Below are 20857 nucleotides of genomic sequence, written 5' to 3' on the forward strand. Positions count from 1 at the left end.
GAGCGAAACGAGAACCCGAGCTGTAGCGAGAAAGAATGGAAGCAATGTCGACAAGCGACTCTTTGCGATAGCGACTCGCCGATCGTCCTCCTGTGAACGTCGGTGATCGCTAGTCGCTTGCGCGGCTGTCGCGAGTCGCGAGTGTGAACGTGGCTTTAGTGTGAGTTTTTGTAAGAAATGCTTCGGCGACGACGTACGAGCATCCAGATCTAATGGTCCCGACGGAAATGATGAGGGTGCTTGTGCCGTGTCTCAAGCATGCCTTCCCGAAACTTCCGCGTGTATTGGCATTGAACTTGCAGCGTGCGCGGCGCCTTCGGGTCGCCTCTAATTTACTGTTTGATTAAACTTTTACGCAGACATGATGTACAGGAATCTGGCTCCCAGCAACATTCTCATAGACATGAACGGTGTGGCTAGGATCTTCGACATGTCGTTCTGCTCCGTAAGTCGCATTACGAAAATCTGTTAGAGACCATACATCAGGGGAAAAGTGCCGAGTTAGTGCTGTGGAGTGCTGTGGAGGCATGCGCGGCGCCTACTAGTCCGCAGCAGGGACGTATACAGCGCATGCTCAGAATGCGCTCCGCGCAGCCCAGTAGGCAAAGATGGTCACGCGCACGAGGCGATTATGAGAGTGGTCTATTATACAAAGACGCTTCTATCATTTAGAAGGGCAAGACGTCCACTAGTCGCATTGGTTCCATTCCGTACATGGCCCCAGAAGTCTTGAGGATGGAGGTCTATGGTAAGTCTCGTCACTAAGCCACCTCAGCAGGCGACGCTGCTGCATAATGTGCCGCCTTCTTTCTTGACGATCTTGAACTGTCATTTTGCGAAACAGACAGGACATCAGACTACTGGTCGCTGGGAATCCTGACGTATGTCCTCTACGTCCGGCACACGCCGATGTCCATCTATTCTGCCAAGACAGACCTGGACCACTGGGTGGACAAGGCATACATGTACCAATGTGCGTCCGGAATCAAACTGGCGGAGCATTTACAACCTCGCGTTGTGCTCTATGTCTGTGAACGCTTTGCAGATGCCGAGGTTATCCCCATCGTCCTACCCAAGCACATGGCTCCAGCCGCCAAGAGCTTGATCGCTGGCCTTCTGGTCGAGGTGAATGGAATTCATTATCCATGCTTTTCATGTCGTATTGCTTAGGACAAGTCACTATCTTTTAACTCCAAATGGCTGGACTGTAAATTTTCAAACTATCTCGCTATTTGTTACATGATATGTATTGAGTTGGATGAGTATGTAACCACCATCCTCAAAACCAAACCCGTGCAGGATGAGGCAAGAAGGTACCTTCATACATTAAAAAAGTCAAAGCCCTTTACAACTCTCCGTAACGCCGAATTAGAGCGCAGCTCTTGAGGAGGAGGGAAGTGTACTGAGGGGAGGGTATACCCCCCTCCTCCTCCCTCTCCTCCTCCTTCTCCTCCTCCTCCCCTCATTCTTCAATCTCCTCCGGGGGGAGGGGGGGAGTCACGTGACCTCGGGGGGGGGGGGGGGGGTCGCGTGACCTCGGGGGGAAGGGGTCACGTGCCCTCGGGGGGGGGGGGTCACGTGACTTTGGGGAGGGGGTCGCGTGACGCTGGGAGGGAAGGGTCACGTGACCTCGGGGGCCACGTGACCTCGCGGTTACGCCGACGCCGCTCGAGCCGGAAACGGGCCCCTAAAGGCCCTGTCACATTGAGGAAACACGGCGGAAACATCAACAAAACATGTTTCTCAACAGTCGGGAAACATGTCGGCTGTCGGCTGTGTTGCCCGACAACCCTGTCACATTGAGGAAACAGCAACACAACATGGACGACAGCGACAATGTTGTCTCGGTGTGACAGCTTTTGGCAACGGAAACCTCGGCAACTTGTGTCGGACGACACGTGTTGCCCATTTCGGTGGCTGAGCGAATTTGTTTCCAGCAACACGGCAACATCTACATTTTTCTGTACAGATAGTCGCACGAGAATACTTCAATAATTGACAACTCCCCATTTTTAAGCAGCCTCATCGCTATTTGTGTCCGTTTTTTCGATGCGCGATTTCACCCTTGCTAGGAGATCCTCAAAGGAGCCAGTGTCCATCCGAATCCAACGCCGGTAGGACTCGGAATCTTCCCAGAGCCAGCTCCCGCATCAAATTCTCATAGGCACCTTGTTGACGAACTGTTACGAGCTGATCGTCAAAATCACCTGAATCATGGCACAAAAAAGCACCAAGGCAGAAGCTGCTGCTGTGGCCGGCGCGTATGCCATCCTGCAAGGGTATAGCCGTGTAGCAGAACCATCCGCCAAATCCAGAGAACACGAGATGGTTCGCGTGGCTGATGAATCGACTACGGTAGAGCGCCGGCGATGAGACGGCGATCCAAAATGGCAACAATTTAAGGGGCGAGCGGAGCCAGCGGATCTGAGCCTAGCTGCCTATACTTCGTTTCAGCTTCGGTGCAGACGCAGCCGATGCTACAAGCGCGAGCATGTGGCCCAGAACAGTGCTTGCACTGCAAGAGCGCGCGTGCTTGGCAGGGATGCCGGGCAGACGAGGGCGAGAGAGAGGCAGCGCGCAGAAGAGGAGGCAATTTGTGTTCTTCCGACACGCCTTCCCGGTGTGACAGGATGTTCCCCGAGTGTCGGAGAACAAGTTGGGAAACATAATTTTCGGACCACAGCATCATGTTTCCGGACTGTTGCTGTTTCCGCAATGAGACAGGGTTCCCGAAAACATGTTTTCCTCGTGTTGAAAGACAAAGCTCTCCGACTGCTTCCGCAGTGCGACAGGGCCATAATAGCTGCGCTCTAAAAGCTTACTTGAAACAGTTCGTGTATGTTTGCCTCATGCAAATAATTGCATTTAGTATTCGCATTTATTCAACTAAGTTGGCTAGATTACCGTAGTAAATATATGGGGTGTTTGAAGTCACCAGGCTCGATTTAAAATAGAAAGCAAAAATCGACGCCTGCACAGAGCAATCTGAACTTTTCGTCAAAGGTGTACTTTACAGGTCCGTTTTTTCTTGTAAAATTTCAAAACGTAGCTCCCTTTTTGTAAAAAGATAGGGCCAAAAAACTTGCCAGGGTCAATGGTGGGCGGCGATGCAGACGTGAGTCAAGTGGCGGGGCGCGTTTGGCGCGTGTATTGATAGGTGGCGTTGGGAGCAGCGTCGGAAGGTGGAGCCGACAAACGAAAGCAAGCAGACAACACGCGGACAAAATCCGTCGGCAGCAAAAACGCAGTCGCCATGCAACCGCGTCTTCTTTTTTTTTTAACTTCAAGTTTTACTTTTATTATCAGCATTTATTTTTAAACGAAACGTACACTACAAAAAGATTATCTTCATTTTAGTAAATCACGGTCGTCGCGAGCAGTCTCGATACGGAGGTAGCGCCATCTATCAATACGTGTACCAAACGCGCCCCGCCGCTCGACTCAGTCGTCTGCGTCGCCGCCACCGTTGATCCTGGCAAGTTTTTTTTTCCCTATGTTTTACAGGAAGGAAGCTACGCTTTGTAATTTTACAAGAAAAAACTGACCTGTGAAATACACTTTTGACGAAAAGTTTAGATTGCTTCGTGCCGGCGTCGATTTTTACGGTCCATTTTAGATCGAGCCTGATGGCTTTAGACGCCCTATACTTCGACGCTTCTTTGCAAAAGAAAATACCTTGAGAGACAACATTGAAGCTGGAAACGGCTTTATCGAGCTATTTGTTTGAGTGTCCAGAGCGAATTTCTTTTTGCCTCATCAAATTCAAGGTGGAGAGAGAAAAATAAATATTGAAGGCAATATTATTGGAATATTCGGAATCTCAGTTATTTATAATTTTAAGTGAAAACGCTTCCATGGATACGGAAGATTCTTGTCAAGGTAAAGAGAAAAAGACAATTACTCTTTTTTACCGTAAAATAGTAAATAGAAAACAACAACGTAAAACAAATCACAGCGCTGAGTTTATCTTTGTGCGTCGTTCTTCGTTGCGCACACTTGTTGCGAGATACAAATTTGGTATAAACCAGCGATGCAAAAACCGCGCGAAACACGAGGACACATGCAGACGAGAGAATAACACACAGGACACGGCGGTGACTATCAGCGTTCTCATGGGATAAAAGGAGTCGCCTCGAGATACGGGGTCAATGTCGTATTCTCAGCCCGCAACAAACTGAGCAGGATTCTAACCGTGGGGAAAAGAAACGCGCTAACATAAGCAGTCAAACAGACAACAACGAATGGCGCATTAAGCACGGCATGAAGTGCGTACCTCGTAAAAAGGGGATAGTCTATGAAATCCCATTCTCCTGCAGACACTCGTGCATCGGTCAGACGTGGAGATCATCATCATCATCATCATCATCACCATAAACTTTAATAATTGAAAAGTGAAAGGACCTTGCGGTCTCTGGTCGGTGCCCTTAGTCCAGGACTCCGTTGGCCGCCCAGATTCGGCGGGAGCTCGCTCAACCAGTCGTTGCTGGTCATCGAGCTATGTGCCGGATAGGGCCACCTCCTAAGAGGAAAAGGTGGGGGAAGGAATGGGTGTGATACCCTCACTGAGGGGGTCGGAGCATTCCCAGATGGAGTGGTACACGTTGGAGTGATTGCTGCCACATCCCGGATAGGTGCCTGGGTAGTGGTAGGGGAACCAGCGATGTCGCTGGTGGAGGTTAGGGAATGTAAACGTTTGAAGTTGTCGCCAGTCCACTGCCTCCGCACGGGATAGCTCCCGATGCGGAGGGGGCAGGACCGGTCGGGTTGTTCGGTAGTGTTCTGTTACCAGGTGGTAGGTGTTAAGGTGTGTATCGGTTGGGGTACAGAGGGACTGGGACTCCGCGGAGATGCTTAAACATCAGACTTCGCGAACATCACAGTTCGTTGAAAGGTGGAGCATACCCCCATTTGGCACTGCATTGCCGTGACTGCGGCTGTGAACCTCGGTTCAGAGACACAAATATTTTGTACAAACACCAAACTCAGTTGTCTAGGGAGATAATTATAGCAAAAAAGAAAACAACGTGCGTGAGCCAACCATCAGTGAACCTCAGGGACAGTAGGATGGCCTTTTTGGACCTTGGATAACTTCTCTTTCGAAGAAAACGAAAAAGAAGCGACCCTTCACTTAAAGGAAGAGGAGACCCTCAACACTCGTGTTTTCAAAATAAGAAAGTTGATAGTCAGCGCCTTGGCCCTTGTGTAAGTCTCTCCTCTGTGACCTTGTGTTTCACGCTGTTTTTCATCATGAACATATACCAACTATACTCCTTCTCATCCTATGATGGACTAAAGCCCAATGCTACGGGCCTCTGGGTCCAGTCGCAAGTCACTTAGAAACCACGTGGTATATTTGCTCCGTCGGGGTACCGGACATTTCATCGAATGCCATTTCATCGAATGCCGTTTCATCGAATTAGTGGACATTTCATCGAACGCCGATTTATCGAACGCCGTTTCATCGAATCACTTGACGCCGTTTCATCGAATTTCTCTTTATTGAATTTCGGAGTAATACAATACTTTTTACAAAATTAACTATCGCTTTGAAATAGTTTTGACGCCGCTCCATAGTCACCAGAAATATAATTACTACGCGGTCATTTTTTTTTGTCCACCTAAACGTTGGCTACTGAATCATAGAAGGTAGCTATCATATCAAAACTTGAGTGGGTGCGCGACTTATTTTTTTCTGGCGAGGTAGGCGGCTGTTCTCGGCCACACACTTTTTTCCACGTCATCCCTCTATATATTCACGCGTGAAAGACACTTTCTTTAGAGGGAAACAGATATTCTCCGCAGCGCCTTTTTTGTGCTCTTCGTACTCTGAGTATGGGAGTTTCTATCGCGCACTTCTTTGCAATGCAGATGCAAGCTTTCCTGGGGCAGTACTCCACTTACCAGCCTTCGAGACCTAGTCCATCGTAGGGTGAGACGGAGTATAGCCCAACTGTCTATTCTGATGAATCAGTTTCCAAAATCCGAGCCCCCAGCGGCAAAAATGGGAAGTAATAATCTCAAAGGCAGGCTCTTGTGAAGAGAAGGGCTGCGCGTAGAATCAGATTTTTGCTTTTTGCAACACCCTTGGCATTCGTTTTGTCCTTGGACCTTCGTGACTATGCATTTCTGAAAGCGCAGCCTCACTACTGTGTCATCAGGACAAACAATCATGACGGCACCCATGGAACGGAGCAGACGCTAGCAGTGCGTGGCTCTCCCTCTCTCTCAAACCACCCTTTCTAGCACTATCAGCAGGCGGAATACTTCGGCAGGCTGCCTGCCTCAGTGGCATCTTTCCCTGACGAGTTGGGTAACTTTCCAGCGTGCGGCGTGCCTGATATTAGCTATTGCAGTGTTGTATGACCGGCATCGTGTAGCGTCCTTTCCTAGCTCTGTTTGCCTGCATCATTTCTGGATGAAAGTGTTCCGACGTTTGGGAACGTTTGTCTGGTATCGTTTGTTCTCAAATTAAAAAAAAAAAAGAACGCTGTTTGCGCAGTATTTTAATATTCATATCTCTCCAGCAGCTAATATATTGATTCGTTGTTGTATTAGAGCCTTTAAAAGTTGTTAACAGACATTTATACCACACATAAAGTTGTTCAGTAATCATAGAAAAAAAAGGTTGTCATACTTTGTAAAAAAAACAAAAAAACATGGTGGTTTAAACTGATCGTCAAGCGTTAATGAGTTGTCACTTTTACGGCATAATTAAATTCGTAAGTACTGTTTATGCTTATTTAATTTTAAGGCTCAGGAACATTCAAGCAATTTATAGTCAATAACGGTTCTAAATAAAAATTTATGTGGAAAAACTACGTATATAAGGATCGAGTTGAATATGATCCTAATAATATCAATATGATTGTTGGCTTAATTGAAAAAGGTCTATACGATAAACAGTTGGCCAGAGAGCAAAAACAAATTTATAGACAGTTGACTAGACGAATAAAATGAGCAGGTCTTCAAAAAGAAAGACTGCAGTTAATATGGCCATAGACATTTTGCCTCCAATTGAATTACATTTCTAATTCAAATAATGTCGGGAAAGCCGCTCCCATTTCACTGCAAACTACAACAAGCAGAAACTCCCGAGTTCAACGATTATGTAAAGATAAACATCACAGCGCTGAATAATTGAAGCATCAGCAAAGCAAAAATGTCGTATTTGTCTCCCACATCGTACGAAGAAACGAAAGCGACAGCTATAGCGCAAAGCTGGTGGAATGCTGCCGTCACGTACCTGAGGACGGAGGTGCGACGCGCTTCATTCTCACAGCCGACGTGGTTGGCGTCGTGGATGCCACTGACGACAGCCACCAGAGCACGATCCGTTAAAGGAGCTGTGCAACGATATTCAATTGGAATGTTTTTCTCTTACACGAGCTTACTGGCACACCTGGGACTCAAGGATACTCACACGCAACGCCGTTGGCCAAGAAACTCCTTTGTTGCGGTGTAATTTCAAGGACAAGAGCGATCATTTTCATTCAATCTCTCCTTTGCAAAATTTGATGACGTAACTCGGGGATCGCAGTACACCCAAGTGACGATATTTGAATGCGGTTCATAGATTGGAAACGAGCATTGCGTGGGCACTCGATTTGGGCTCGTGATAATTACTACCTCGATAAGCATTCGGGTAGTGGCCCGTGTCCAATCGCTGCAACGACGACAATAGCCGAGCCATAACAATATCTGGAACTCAGCGCGTGCATTGTGCTTTGCCAACCCCAGCGCGTGGCTATGATCTACATTGGCGGCATATAATCGGCTCCAGATCACGTGGCCGCTTGTTCTGGCTGCGAGTTGAGGGGGTGAACGCTGCTCGTTTTTCTTTAATTTTTTTTCTGGAACTTCTATTGCGTGAGGTGCAAAACGAACGCGTGTTTCATAGGTCATTAACGTTAGGGATCCGTTTTAAGCGGTATTTGCGCAAAGTACAAAAATTGTTGCATCGCTCCTTTAAGTAAGTGGGTAAGCACGGTGGAAGTTTCTAAAACGATCCAACATTACGCGTAGGAGCTGGATACTGCCAAAGTGGGGCTTCGCATAACTCGAGTAATGTTTGAAAACAAGTCTTTCAAGCAGACGACACGATGATTCTCCCTTCGTTAAGCAATTCTTGGTGGGACGCCAGTGCTCCCCTCTTTGCTTGTCTTCGCTCGCTTCGCGCGGCATGGACGGCGGACTGGGAGCACGGGGAGTCCCGCTTCCATCTTCTCGCGGAAAGGAAGCAAAGAAAAACAAATTTTTTTTTTTATTTTTTGTTTGCGCGGCGACGACAAGCGGCGAGGACGGAATCTTAGCAAAGTGTCGCCCATGGAGCTATCGCTTTAAAACTGTGTATAGTGAAGTGACAACAATCCGGTATGAGTAATGAACTATATTATCTAGCCTCGGAGTAAATATTTCATCCGGTAGTACGAATCTTGACATAAAAAAGTAGTGCCTACTCCTTATACTATACGTGGATGTTAGCATACCTAATAAAATATGCAATAAAAAACATTGGAGGCACGCGTTTAAGATTTTGATTTCTCCGTTAGCGTCCAAGACTGCGACTCGGCTGTCGGTCTACTGGATTCTACGAGATAATGAAACACCCATACTTCAAAGGAGTTGACTGGGAGAGTTTCAGCAAGTACGTAATTTTATTTGGAATTGATAAACGTGACGGATAAAACGCGATGATTTGCCTAGTTATGCGGAGATGTATGGATGACCAGTCGGACTGGAAAAATATATGGTGAGTGGAAATAGCGTACTGCCATATAAAGGAGTCACCTGCGACAAAGCTAACACGACAATTGTTTGGACAGGCTCTGCGGGAATTTAATATAATCATGAATTTGATTTTCGAACCAATTCACTCGTCTCTTTTATTAGAAAACACGAGTTGTAGTTGTTTACTTTGCAGCTATGTATACTGTAGAACGTGTCTAATGTGCTGTCGGCACTAAGCAAAATTAGCACAAGTGATCGATGAATGGAGCGATAAAATCGCGACCCGCTGCACTGCGCTGTCGCGAATACGCCGAGAGAGAGAAAAAGGCCGGTTCGTTCCCATCTTCCAATCTCGCGGTTGCTCGGCAGACAGTTGACATTTGCAAATGTATTTGTTTAGTAGATAGATACTGCCATTTAATGTACTTTGTAGTTCGACGTCTTAAACCAGATTAAAACAGTAAATAATACAAAATATCGTTTACTATACCACACACAAAAAAAGTTCAAAGCTGCGCATCGCCGGCGAAAGCATGAAGCAGAACAGTGGTCGTTCGAAAGCGCACTTTGTAAACGTCTGTTGTCTATGCGCCTAGAAACTGAGAGAGAGAGAGAAGGGGACGAGAGCGCGCGGGGGGCGTCAGAACGCCGAACTCTGGTTAAAATGATTAGTGGGTAGACAGAAAGCTGCCTTTGTCTCCTCCACTACACTCGTGGAACGCGTTAGAATGCGAGAGCCTAACGTCTGACGCCGACGTTTCGCGTTCTAACGCGTTCGGCGAGTGCAGTAAAGGAGACAAAGGCAGATAGGCTCTTTGTGTCTTCCCACTAATCATTCCAACCAAAGGTCGGCGTTCTTACGTCCCCGCGCGCTCTCGTCTCCTCCTCTTCCTCAGTTTCTCGGCGCAAAGACAATGAACTTTTCTGAAAAGTAGCGCGCGCCCTCAAGCGACGCGCGTGAGGGATTTTGGGAACAGTGAGGGTCGCTGCTCCGTCGTCTGCTGCTAGCGCCGTACCGCCTGCGAGCACCATACGTTGCCTATACGTTTGCGTTGGGTCCCTGTGTATGGCAGACGTCAAACTTTGCAGCTCCCTGTGCTGCGCTGCGTTGCCCACATGAGGCGAGAAACCCTCGATCACAGCACGTCTGTTCACTGCCCTTTTTTGGATGTGCCACCGTTCTTTTCTAAATGGGCCATCGCGCGTGGGCCACGTGCCAAAAGAGCGAGGTATCACTCACGCATCCAACGTCTTTCTTCCTTTATCTTTTGCTACGGTATATAGTTGAGCTAGTTGGTAAATTTTATTTTCCTTCGCCAACAAAAAAAAAATTGTTGTAACAACGTTTGAAGACCGTTAGCTCGCCTAAATGCATGAATGGATTAAGAATGGTGCTGGAGTTCGTGCGGTAGGCGTGCGCCACCCAGCATGCAAAACCTTAGCTAGGCTGGACTTTGCTTGGCTAAAGGGCGCGACACCCTCGCAGTTCCCATAATGCCCCGGAGCGCTCACTGGTGGCGCTGGCACGTCCAGAAAGGTTCATTGTAACAGTGGCGCTTCACTGGTGCCTCATGCGTGCAAGCATGTGCAGCACGCGCGTGAACGTAATAGCAACGACCAGATGCCCTTGTAATGTTTGCATCAAGCATAAAGCGGCACTGCAACTTTCAATCAGCTTCGAGCTGTATAGGCTTGCAAGTCCGGCTTCAGTGCGCTGCCATCTTGTTCGGCTGGGGTAAGCTTGGACGCAGCCATAATCCAATTACGACGCCTTAGCAAGGCTCCCTTATTGAAAAAGCCAGCTTAAGTTGGTCCCAGCTTCAAGCTTGATTATTGCTTCAGCATGCCCAGTTTCGCATGCTGGTTGATCTGGTCATACTGGTCATCCTGGTTGACCTGGTCCCAGCTTCAAATTGAGTTATTGCCCCAGCATGCCCAGTTTCGCATGTTGGTTGATCTGGTCATGCTGGTTAAGCTGGAAAACGTTCCCACCAGTTTAACCAGCTTAAATTGATACACGGGATAAACAAGCCAAACTCTTCAGAAAAGCCAGCTCGGCATACAATTTATTATTTTTGTACTCGCTGCCTGCTCACATGAGCTCAGGTGCTTCAATCCTCTGCGATGCCGACGCACAAACAGTGGTTCTTGGTGCAAAAGAAACAATGTTATTAAAACTAGATTGCTTATCTCTCAACACAAAAATACTAGACACGCCAGAAACAGACAACTACAATAAAAAAAAAAAATATACCACACGGATGAGAGAAGCGAACCTGGGTCCCGCCAGTAATGGGAGCGAAGCGGCCTCTTGTGTGGTCGGCAGAGGCGAGGAAATTCGCGTGGCTTGGATGGCGTTGGCGATACTCCTCGGCAATACCGTCATCCACGAGCATACGCAGGTTCGAAGACACGAAGCGACGCCTCAGTCGGGGCGTCCGATTTCTTCCTGCGCCGAACGGGCTGCCGCCCGCTGTCCAATCAATACCCGTTTCGCTTGCACCGCCGTTCGAGTAGTCTCCAAACAACGCGCACACAGCTGTCCCTTGGAAAATCTGCCCAAGCTAGCCAAACGTGTTTCAAATTCTCCGTTCCTACCACTCTCTCTTCTTTTCGCGCACACTAAGGCAGCTCGCAGCGCGCCTGACGCGCCCGGCCGTCTACCAAAAACGAGAGGACGAAGAATAGGACATGGCTTTGTCTTAGCCCAAGCCGAACTTGGCGCGCGCTGCCAGCGATGCTTGTTCGACCATCTCTAGTTGGCCTTGGCGTGCGCACTCCCAGCAAGACCAGCTTGAACACCCCAATTAGGAGTTCGACCAGCTTCATTAGCTTGTCTCCCAGCTTGGCCAGCCTGTTTCCCAGCTTCACCAGCATGTCACCAAGCTTGACCACATTGACTCCATGGAAAACTAGCTTGACTAGTCTAAACCAGACTCGATCCCAGCTCCACCAGCTCCACCTCAACGTATTGACCAAGGCGATCCACCTCTCCTCCACGCACCCGAAATGCCGAGAGGAAACACAAAGCAGGGAACTACCGACTAAATCGCGTCGCGCGCTGTCAATATTGCCCCAAAATATTTTTTTCGCGTAAAATTTATTTTTTGACACGTATGTCCCAACTATATATATATATATATATATATATATATATATATATATATATAAATATATATATATATATATATATATATATATATATATATATATATATATATATATATTTGTTTTATTTTCTGTGGCCCTTTAAGGAGATTTTTTCAGTCTGGCAACCACAGCAGCGCGACAACCGGGCGAGGGCTACTTCATTCTGCCATTTTGTGGTTCTGAAAGGTATTCTTTCGGATTTCTCAGGAATGAAGAAGAGAGAGAAGTAACGCCGCTTGCGTTATAACGATATTCGCTGGTTCTAGCGGGAAACAAGTACTGGTTTTAGCGAGCAACAATTACTGGTTTTAGCGGACAACACTGATTCTGTCGGGCGAAATACACTGGTTCTAGCGGACCACTGAGAGAATTCGGCCCATTGGCTAAACTCTATCAGTATGAACGGCTCTGTTGAGAGTTCCGGGGCTATCGATCTCCCCCTGCTTCAAAGATGCCGCCCGCCAAGCAAACTGGTCCCCGCCGTGCTGTTTCCTAGAGAGCTTTGTTTCCGCGACTGCAGTGTAACGTATCACCCTTTCGCCAGCCTGCAGCTGCCTTGACTGTCAGTCCTTTGTGCGCTAATTTTTTTAATGCCGACTGTACCAGAAGCCGACGAGCAGCACAAAGCGCGCGGTTGAAACCCAACTGGGACAAGCGGACTTTTGACGCTTTATGGGCTCTCGTGCGCGTTGCATTACCGCCGCCTGTATACTGATAAATGCTAAATGAGGACGAAGAGCCGTGACAAAGCGAGCGTAGCTGCTATGCGGAGAGCAAGTCGTCCGCTGCTTGCGCAGGAGTTGCGGTGACGTCAGAACGACGCCGAGCTCTGACTGGTTTCGATTGGAAGGACGGTGGGTAGACCTCAAGGCGGCTAGCAGTGAGGTCTACCCACTATCTCCTCACCAGAGCCAATCAGCGCTTGGCGTTCTGACGTTACAACAACCCTTCCAAAAGAAGCGGATGAACTTGCGCCCCGCATAACATTATGATTTATAGTTTACTGTAATTAGATCTATCCTAATGCTTACACGTACCTGCGGTCAACTATCGAGAAAAGGATCCAACTGTCGCGCCCCTAGTGGCTAAATCAAGAACTACACTGATGGGTACAAGAACAACATACGTAGATTACCATGCATCCACCCATTCCCAAATTTGTAGGATCTGAGAAAATACGCGCAGTATATTTTTATGTACAATTGGTGACCGGACGAGCGCGCATCCCCCATTTCTTTATGAGTATCTCCAAAGATTGAGTGGACGCTTGCCCGGTGTTTTACGGTAGTTGATTTGTTTGTGTTTTGACGCAGCGCTAAGCCGAACGTTGGGTCAGCGTTTAGCTGGGGCTCGTGTTCGATGAGTGAGGCCTAACGGAAACGCACCACTCATGTTTTCTTTTTTTTTTTTTATCTTGTTTGAGCGTGGGAAAAAACTTGGGCACGAGTCGTGCCAAATCTTTGCCCTGCGCTCAATCGAGAAAGATGAAGTAAAGAATCCAGTGCGTGGGCCAATGGTGTTAGTGAACATAAAGTTCTGGGAAAAACAAGCTCAATATAGTGCCACTTATAGTGCGATCTTCTTGTTAAGAAAAAGATAGTTCTGTTACAAAAGGTAAGGGCGCAAACGAGCTGGTGGTGGTTAAACATTTCGACAAAAACCCCGACACTGGGACAAAAAGGGACGGACAAACACAAAGTCTCAAGCACAGCTGAATTTTATTTGACAAGGAAGGGTGCTTATATAGGCGTCAAATCCTACACAAATCAAAAGAGACGAAGGAAAGAGAGGGAGAAACCTTCACAAACAAAAGAGACGAAAGAAAAAAGAGGGAGAATTGGGAAAACCCGTGCCACAAGCAGTACAACAAAAACAAGCATTACAATAGAACTGAAAAGTTTATACAAAAACAAAAGCTAAGTAGAAGGACTAAAGTGCATTAGTCCCCAAGAGACCCCAACACTACAACAGGTCGTTTGTACAAAAACAAAAGCAAAGTAGAAGGACCAAAGTGCAAAGTGTGTTTGAGACTTTGTGTTTGTCCGTCCCTTTTTGTCCCAGTCTCGGGGTTTTTGTCGGAATAGTTCTGTTCTTATTAAGGATGTTCATAGTGTTCTATGATCTATTAGTATATGCCTGTCGGACGTGAAAATAGACGAGAGGAATTTTTATATACCATGTATTTTAATAACGTATGTTTACGATATCCTGTAGCAATTGTATATGAAAGTTGATAGCTATCATGTTTACTATGGTATCTATCACCGATGTTTATCAGTGAAATAGCCAGAAACTTTTTCTTTTTTTTTTCTTTAGGGGGGGGGGGGGGGTTTGAGGTGACTGGGATGTCTATGACTTGGTGTGCCGAGAGGGGAGGGGGTTAAAAATGGGCGTGTATAGTCGGCTGGATTTCAAGGGGGAGGGGGGAGGGGGTCGAAGCCCCATAAGCCTTCCCCTGGCTACGCCACTGATGTATACGTATGAGATATCCTGTATAAATTGAATATGAATGTTGATAGATATCGTGCAAGACCACTAAATTGGGCTATATTGCCACTCGTATCAAATACAAATAGCACCAACAAAAACTATATGTCAGCAGTCGAATATAGGCAACAAATATCTGCACATATATGAGGTGAGATACTCAGTATGAATAGGCGACCTCTCTTATATCTTAATAACGAAAAAAACTCAAAATATTTACATTTTACGGTGTTTATTTTCATATCTCCATTCCACAAGCATGCGCCGAATGAATGCATTCTGGTAACACCACGCTTCATTCCAAAATAGTTCCTCCTCAGTGGTGCGGTGGCCATTCTAATTTTTCTAGACTACACTCTAAAAATGGTCACGCATAGCAAGCGTGACGCAAAGCGATTTTTTGCACGCTTGTTCTAAGCGTGGTGTTTTTCAACGGTTAGAATTCACGCTCCCTAAGCGTGAACTGCGCATATGTTTAACGCTTGCAGGCGTGACGCAAAGCGATTTTTTACACGCTTGTTCTAAGCGTGCTGTTTTTCAACGCTTAGAATTCACGCTCCCTATGCGTGAACTGTGCTATGGTTTAACGCTTCGCAGGAGTGAGGGGGCCCTTGTGTTTACACGCTTATTACAGCGTGCTTTTTCTCCACGCTTAGATAATGGCGCCTACTAGGCGTGTGAAATGCGCGTTGCGGTGGAGACCTCTGGCCGTGGGCATTGAGCTTTCCCGCATTTAGTATATCGTCCCAATAACTAAGATTATTCGGACGACATACTAAATGCGAGAAAGCCCAATGTCAGCGGCCAGAAGTTTCAACCACAACGCACATTTCACGGGCCTAGAAGGCGTCATTATTTGAGAGTGGAGAAAACGCAAGCCGTAATAAGCGTATGAACACACGGGCCCCCATGCATCATATTGTTATCGGATATCGTTATAGGAGCTCAGAAACGATCTACTAAATCTCTCTAAGTACTCCTTTAGGCGAATTGAGTAGTGCAAGAAAGATAAACGTGCTGCTTTATGTATAATTACGCACATATACGAATGGCAGTTGTGAATCATGTTACGCCTGGTACATTGCGCTAAGTAGCTGCAAGCTGTTCACAGCTGTGCATCTTGTATAAAGATTTTAGGAAATTTATTTTTGGCGTCTAAAAACCCAAAGAAAGAGAGAGAGAGGGATCTTGTTAGGCTCTAGTTACAAGAAGGAACACTCCAAAAGGAACTAAATAGAAAAAGGCAAACAAATTTCAGCTTCGGGGCTAAACTCTTTATTTGAAAATCTTTTTGTTTTGGTACAAATAAGCCACTAAAAAGTGTAATGCCCACTAACTGCTAAGAACTGCCACAACTATGAGTATAAAGAAACAAATATGAATGAATGTCAATATTTTGCATTTTTAGCGGGTTTGAATCAGGATATATTTTTTCAGTAAATGTTAGAAAAATATCAATATATAAATCATTGCCATATGTTATGCAGCTACGCAGTGATAATTGTGTGGTGTGATACTTCTTTGCGGTTCGTTTTCTATAACATACAGCAATTGGTATATTAGAAAAATTGTGCTTTGTGGCAAGTCTGTGATTTTCTAAAAGAAGTTAACCACAGAATAAGAAGGAGGTTTTTCCTTCTAAAAATGGTTCGTAACAAAACACAACCAGTTTAAACAACGTCATCACTTCGCTAACAAAGGTAAAACTGGCATAAATATTAAATGAGTTCAAATGAGCAAAGTGTTGACTTCGTTACGAAAGTCAACATTTGCTAACAAAAATTGAATTGGCGCGTAATGACTAGATTTAGTTTTGGAGCATTCGACCACGTGGCACTTGCCATTTTTTTCTACATACCAAAGATTTTTCATTATTAAGGGCGGCCCTTTCATTCACTTGCTAGAGCGATTAATATTTTGATGTACATGACTCCCCTCCAACCATTCCTCAAAAACAAGTACGAAAAAAAAAAAAAAAAACTTTGTGCGAGCAAAAAGTGCAACTTTGAGAGAAGATCACGCAACCTTTTCTGCGCCCACGCTACCTCAGACCTGCTTGCTGGTTTCACTACTCTCTGTACAAAAACCAAGCAGCTGCCCAAATGCTGCTGGGTATGTTACGTTTTTTTAAGTAGTAAACACAGAGGCATAGCACCAGCGCTTTCTCGAGTGACGTGTCTGGTTGCAGGCCGATTTCATTTCGTGGTTCGTTGACGCAGATTAGCCGTCTCGTTTCGCCCCACACAATGCAGGGTCCCAGAATATCCGTCGGTGCAACCTGTTGACAATAAGATTAAGATATTGTGGCCTAAAAAAACTTAGTATTACAAATATGAGTATAAACACTTGAACGTTCACATTGTCCACGTTGCACTAACTGAAACGCTCATAACAGACTGTTCTTAGTTCGTAAAGCTGCGTAACATTAAGTGCACTTTGAGCGTGCTTGAAGTATTCTCTTTATTGCGAAAGTGATCTACTCGCCGCTGAAATCAATGCGTTCTTTTGCGAGCGTCACAAAAAAGCGTCATGCCGACGCGGTACGGTTATGCCGACGGCGACGCCGCTCAAACTAACTTGATATTTCTGCAAAGCTTTATCTCAAAGAAACGATAGCGTTGAGACCAATCAAAACCAAAATGAAACATGCCTGCAAGCACCGGAACATGCAAAGATTCACGCGGCTGCCTCTGATGTTACTTCGATTCTTTGCGTCTCCTTCACCGCCGCGACCCTTTTCCTCCTACAATGCAACGTTGTGTATGTACCTTTTCCTTCTTTCCTGCTGCCACCCTTTTTCCCTTGCCACATTGCCACGTACCCATTCTGTCCTTTACCCATATTCTGGGCGTCGATTCCGAACCGTAAACTTTCAACACGGGAGACCGACGCAGAGGCGGGACTTACGGCTAAATATGCTTTTGAAGTTTTTGTGACAGCAATGCAACACTTGGAACAACAAGCTCACCTCTGTACTGCAGTGTCTACAGCCGAGAACAAACTCGCCCGACTACCTCAACGACGCCCCAACATGCACGGTTCATTCCTTCACCTTTCCAAATAAACAACATTTGTTTCAATTACGCGCTCAATCACAAGCAGCAAAAACGGTTTTCTAGATGTGGCAATTATGTTGAAAAGCACAACGCTTCAAGAAAAGCAACACGATGAAGACTGTGCTAGTTGATACTTGCGCTTTCACAACGAAAGAAAAAAACAACAACAGCGGATTAAGGCAGTAATGGAGGACAAACGAAAACAGGGTTCTTACCCAAATATTGCTGTCTTCCATGAATAGCTGGCGAATGGCCGCAGTAAAGGCACCAGCCAAATGGGAAGCCCTTTCCTTGGCTGGCCATTCAGGTCCGTCTCCCACATGAATTCGGGGCACTCGCACTCGCTATGTTTGCAGCGACCCCGCGGCACTCCACGCACGTCAAGTGCGGTAAACATGGCACACTGTGCCCGAACTCACGCGCCGTCTCTCGCTAAATCAGGCAAGTCGCAGTCAGTCAAGCTGGTCCAGCCACCAGCCACAGCCACAAACTAGGCGTGTCGGGAACTGACTGAGCGAGCCAGGGAGCAACGGAAACAGCGCAACGGCTTTCTCGCTTTTCCCGCCAAAAAGAGGACGCATGCGCCCTCTATGCTTCCAGGAAAAGAAGAAAAAAAAAAAAAGCTCACATCAACAAAAATTTAACAAAAAGGCACGCGCAAGTGGATCTTCAGGAGGGCCAACCCATTCGGATATATATTAGCGTGACGATGAATGGAGGCGCGCGCGTTTCTCCGAAAATCTAAGCGTGTGTTCTGCGGTCGTCACGCTAACGCTGTTGATCACGTCCAAAAAAAAGGCTGAGCGGGATTCCTCGGACTGCTTTAACGCTTGGACACAGAAAACAAACGCTTATTCTCGATCACGTGGTGCTTAAAACGTCATTCTCGTCGTATTGACGTCGGTTCCACGCTTGAAAGTCGCGGTTAGCGTGAGGTTCAGCGTGACAGTTTTTAGAGTGTACTTGTTGTTCTATCTTTTTTGTGTGTGTTTTTCGTTATTACTTGGCGTGGGAAGCTAGCCACTTGTACTTCCGCATCTCGACGTTGACTAGTAATGCCATTATGATTCTAATATAAAGTCCACTTTCTCCTTCTGTTTCGTTGTATTTTGAGAGTGCGGGACAGGCGTGCTGTGACAAGCTCCATAAGGTCTATTTGGCTGACCAATGGCTGGACGCTCCGGAACTGAATATTTGTGGCTTATTTCATGTCGCGCAAATTAGAAGACGGCTAGGGGTATTTGTTTTGTTTTTGTGCCTCGTGAAGGTCTCTTTTTAAACGAGTGAGTTTTAGCAGATCGCTCCGATAACGATACCCGTTACTCTGTTGATGCCTTCGCGCATGCAACGTATATCGTTATTGGAGTAAGCGCCCTAGCACATGCTATCGCACGAAGCGCAAGCCAGCATCCCCGAGCAAAAAACACCGCAAAAAAAGAAAAAAGAAAAAAAACGTATTAATTACTGCAAAAACAAAAGAAGAAATTGTGGAGGTGCAGAGCATTCGGGATAATTAGGTATTCAATTATTTTAATTATTAAATTTTTCTTTACTGCTTCTGAATTGGTTTTATATTTTGTTTTAGATGCGGAGCATCTCTTGCTCGGGTCTATGTCCCGCGGCGTCGTAGTCCGCACTCACACTACGCATGCGCAACTCTCCTCCTTCCCTCTCTCCAACAGTGCGCGTTACTCTCTCCGCTCTCTCTCTCTACCAGCTGCGAGCACTTCGCGTGCGTTCACTTCTACTCACACCGCGCGCGCATGCGCAACTCTCCTCCTCTAGTCTCCTCTCCTTCAAGTGTGAATATAAGCAGCGGTAGCGCACTGCGCGCGTTCAGTTCACCGCTGTTGACTTCACTTCACTCCGTTCTTCCGATGAAGTGTGATGGAAGCAGCAGTCCCGTCAGTTAGTGGGTTGGCGCAAGCAAGCGTCAGCACCACCCCACAAACTAACAGGAATGCTACGCCCACTGAAGACAAAGCTGCGCAGCGAAGGGCACACGACGCTGAGCGCAAACGCTTGAAGCGAGCGGCAGACCCTGAACTACGGCAACGAGGAGCGGCGTCCATTCGTCAACGTCGAGCGGCGGATGCGGAACTACGACAACGTGAAGCAGCGGCGATTCGAAAACGTCGAGCAGCAGAACCTGAGGTTCGGGACCGTGAAGTTCAACGTAAACGTACGAAGCGAGGGGCGGAACCCGAACGATCCGCGTTGCTCAGCGTCACCCCATGGTTCCCCTCTGAAAGATGGTGTAATTTTTTTTTTTTTTTTGTCATGCACGTACCAAAGTTGCGCCTTTACTTTGAGCAAATATTTATCCTTTATTAAATTACAATTTTGATCTTTTGATTGATATTACATGCTTTGATTGCTAACTCACGCGCTATTACCAGGTGGTGCATTCAACAGTTTTCTTCGAAAGCTCTGGGACCCCTGCTGGAATAAATATTTCATAAATTAACAACTTGATTTAAAATAAAAACATATTTTCACTTGACTTTATTTAACTTAATTTAAAGATAAAGGTATTGTTTGAATTGCAAACTTCCCTTTGCAGGCAGTTTTCGCCATTACGAATGAGGTGCAAAGTTTCTTGCCTCCCTCCCTCCCCATTCTTTTATACATCGCCAAAGTGTTGGTTTTCTGTTGTCTACACAGCCACCAGAAAATAGGAACTCAAAGCCTCATATACGTTTTATAATGTCTTCCTCTGTCCACCAACGGTCAATCGTTTTCATGTGAAAATTTGGCCTGCATTCATGTGAGCGCGTCCTTCTGTAAAGGTGTGTTGCCCTCATAAACTAGTTTAACGAAGGGAAGAAAACTTTCACGGCACGACCTGCAAATTGCACGCGTTTGTTTGACAAATAATTGCCTGTCGGATTACTGGCACGTACGTTTATGCTTCTTTAATCGTAAACACCAGGTGCTTGAAAGAAAAAGAAAAGAACCTTGTTCTTCTCGCTGCAAAAATAGACTATCCATCGTCTAACGCTCAATCTCCGCGCCAAATGTAGCGTTAGCGGTTTAAACCAGATGCCAATAAGGTTTCCGAACTTACCGTTATAGAATTAAAAATATATATATAAAAATTTCCGGAAATTTTAAATAAAAAAAAACATTTGTGCCATGGCATACGTGAATCATTCTACCATCACAAATCGTTTGGCGATACTGTGAGTTTAACGTATGCAGGGCTTTAACCTGGCGATCTTCCAGAACCTTCCATGCTCTCGAGCTCCTCTTCATCTTTGGGTACAAGTGGTTAAGCTCCTACTCGCCTACCTAGGGTGCCTTCATGTGCTCTTCGCATAGAGTGATGCCAACTGCCTGTTTCCCTTTCCCCCATCGACATTTTGTTCCTCATTGTTTCCCCGTGCGTTTCCCGTGCGCCGGAAAGTGGCCTTTGTGTCCATCGGTCCCCCCATCCG

At 46.4% G+C, this 20857-nt stretch overlaps 1 protein-coding gene across 1 annotated transcript in view; it reads left to right on the plus strand.

Annotated features, from left to right (window-relative positions):
* LOC8038244 (protein kinase C iota type-like) overlaps positions 1-20857 on the plus strand; it is a 38413-nt gene that overhangs the window by 9554 nt on the left and 8002 nt on the right. Inside the window, exons 6-10 of the mRNA XM_040218289.1 lie at positions 360-445; positions 673-748; positions 845-973; positions 1046-1125; positions 8550-8644. Of these exons, the coding sequence (XP_040074223.1) occupies positions 360-445; positions 673-748; positions 845-973; positions 1046-1125; positions 8550-8644 (466 nt within the window). The remainder of the gene's footprint in view (positions 1-359; positions 446-672; positions 749-844; positions 974-1045; positions 1126-8549; positions 8645-20857) is intronic.

This window comes from Ixodes scapularis, unplaced genomic scaffold, assembly GCF_016920785.2.
Source record: "Ixodes scapularis isolate PalLabHiFi unplaced genomic scaffold, ASM1692078v2 PGA_scaffold0__279_contigs__length_252992795, whole genome shotgun sequence".
In the NCBI taxonomy this organism is placed as follows: domain Eukaryota; kingdom Metazoa; phylum Arthropoda; class Arachnida; order Ixodida; family Ixodidae; genus Ixodes; species Ixodes scapularis.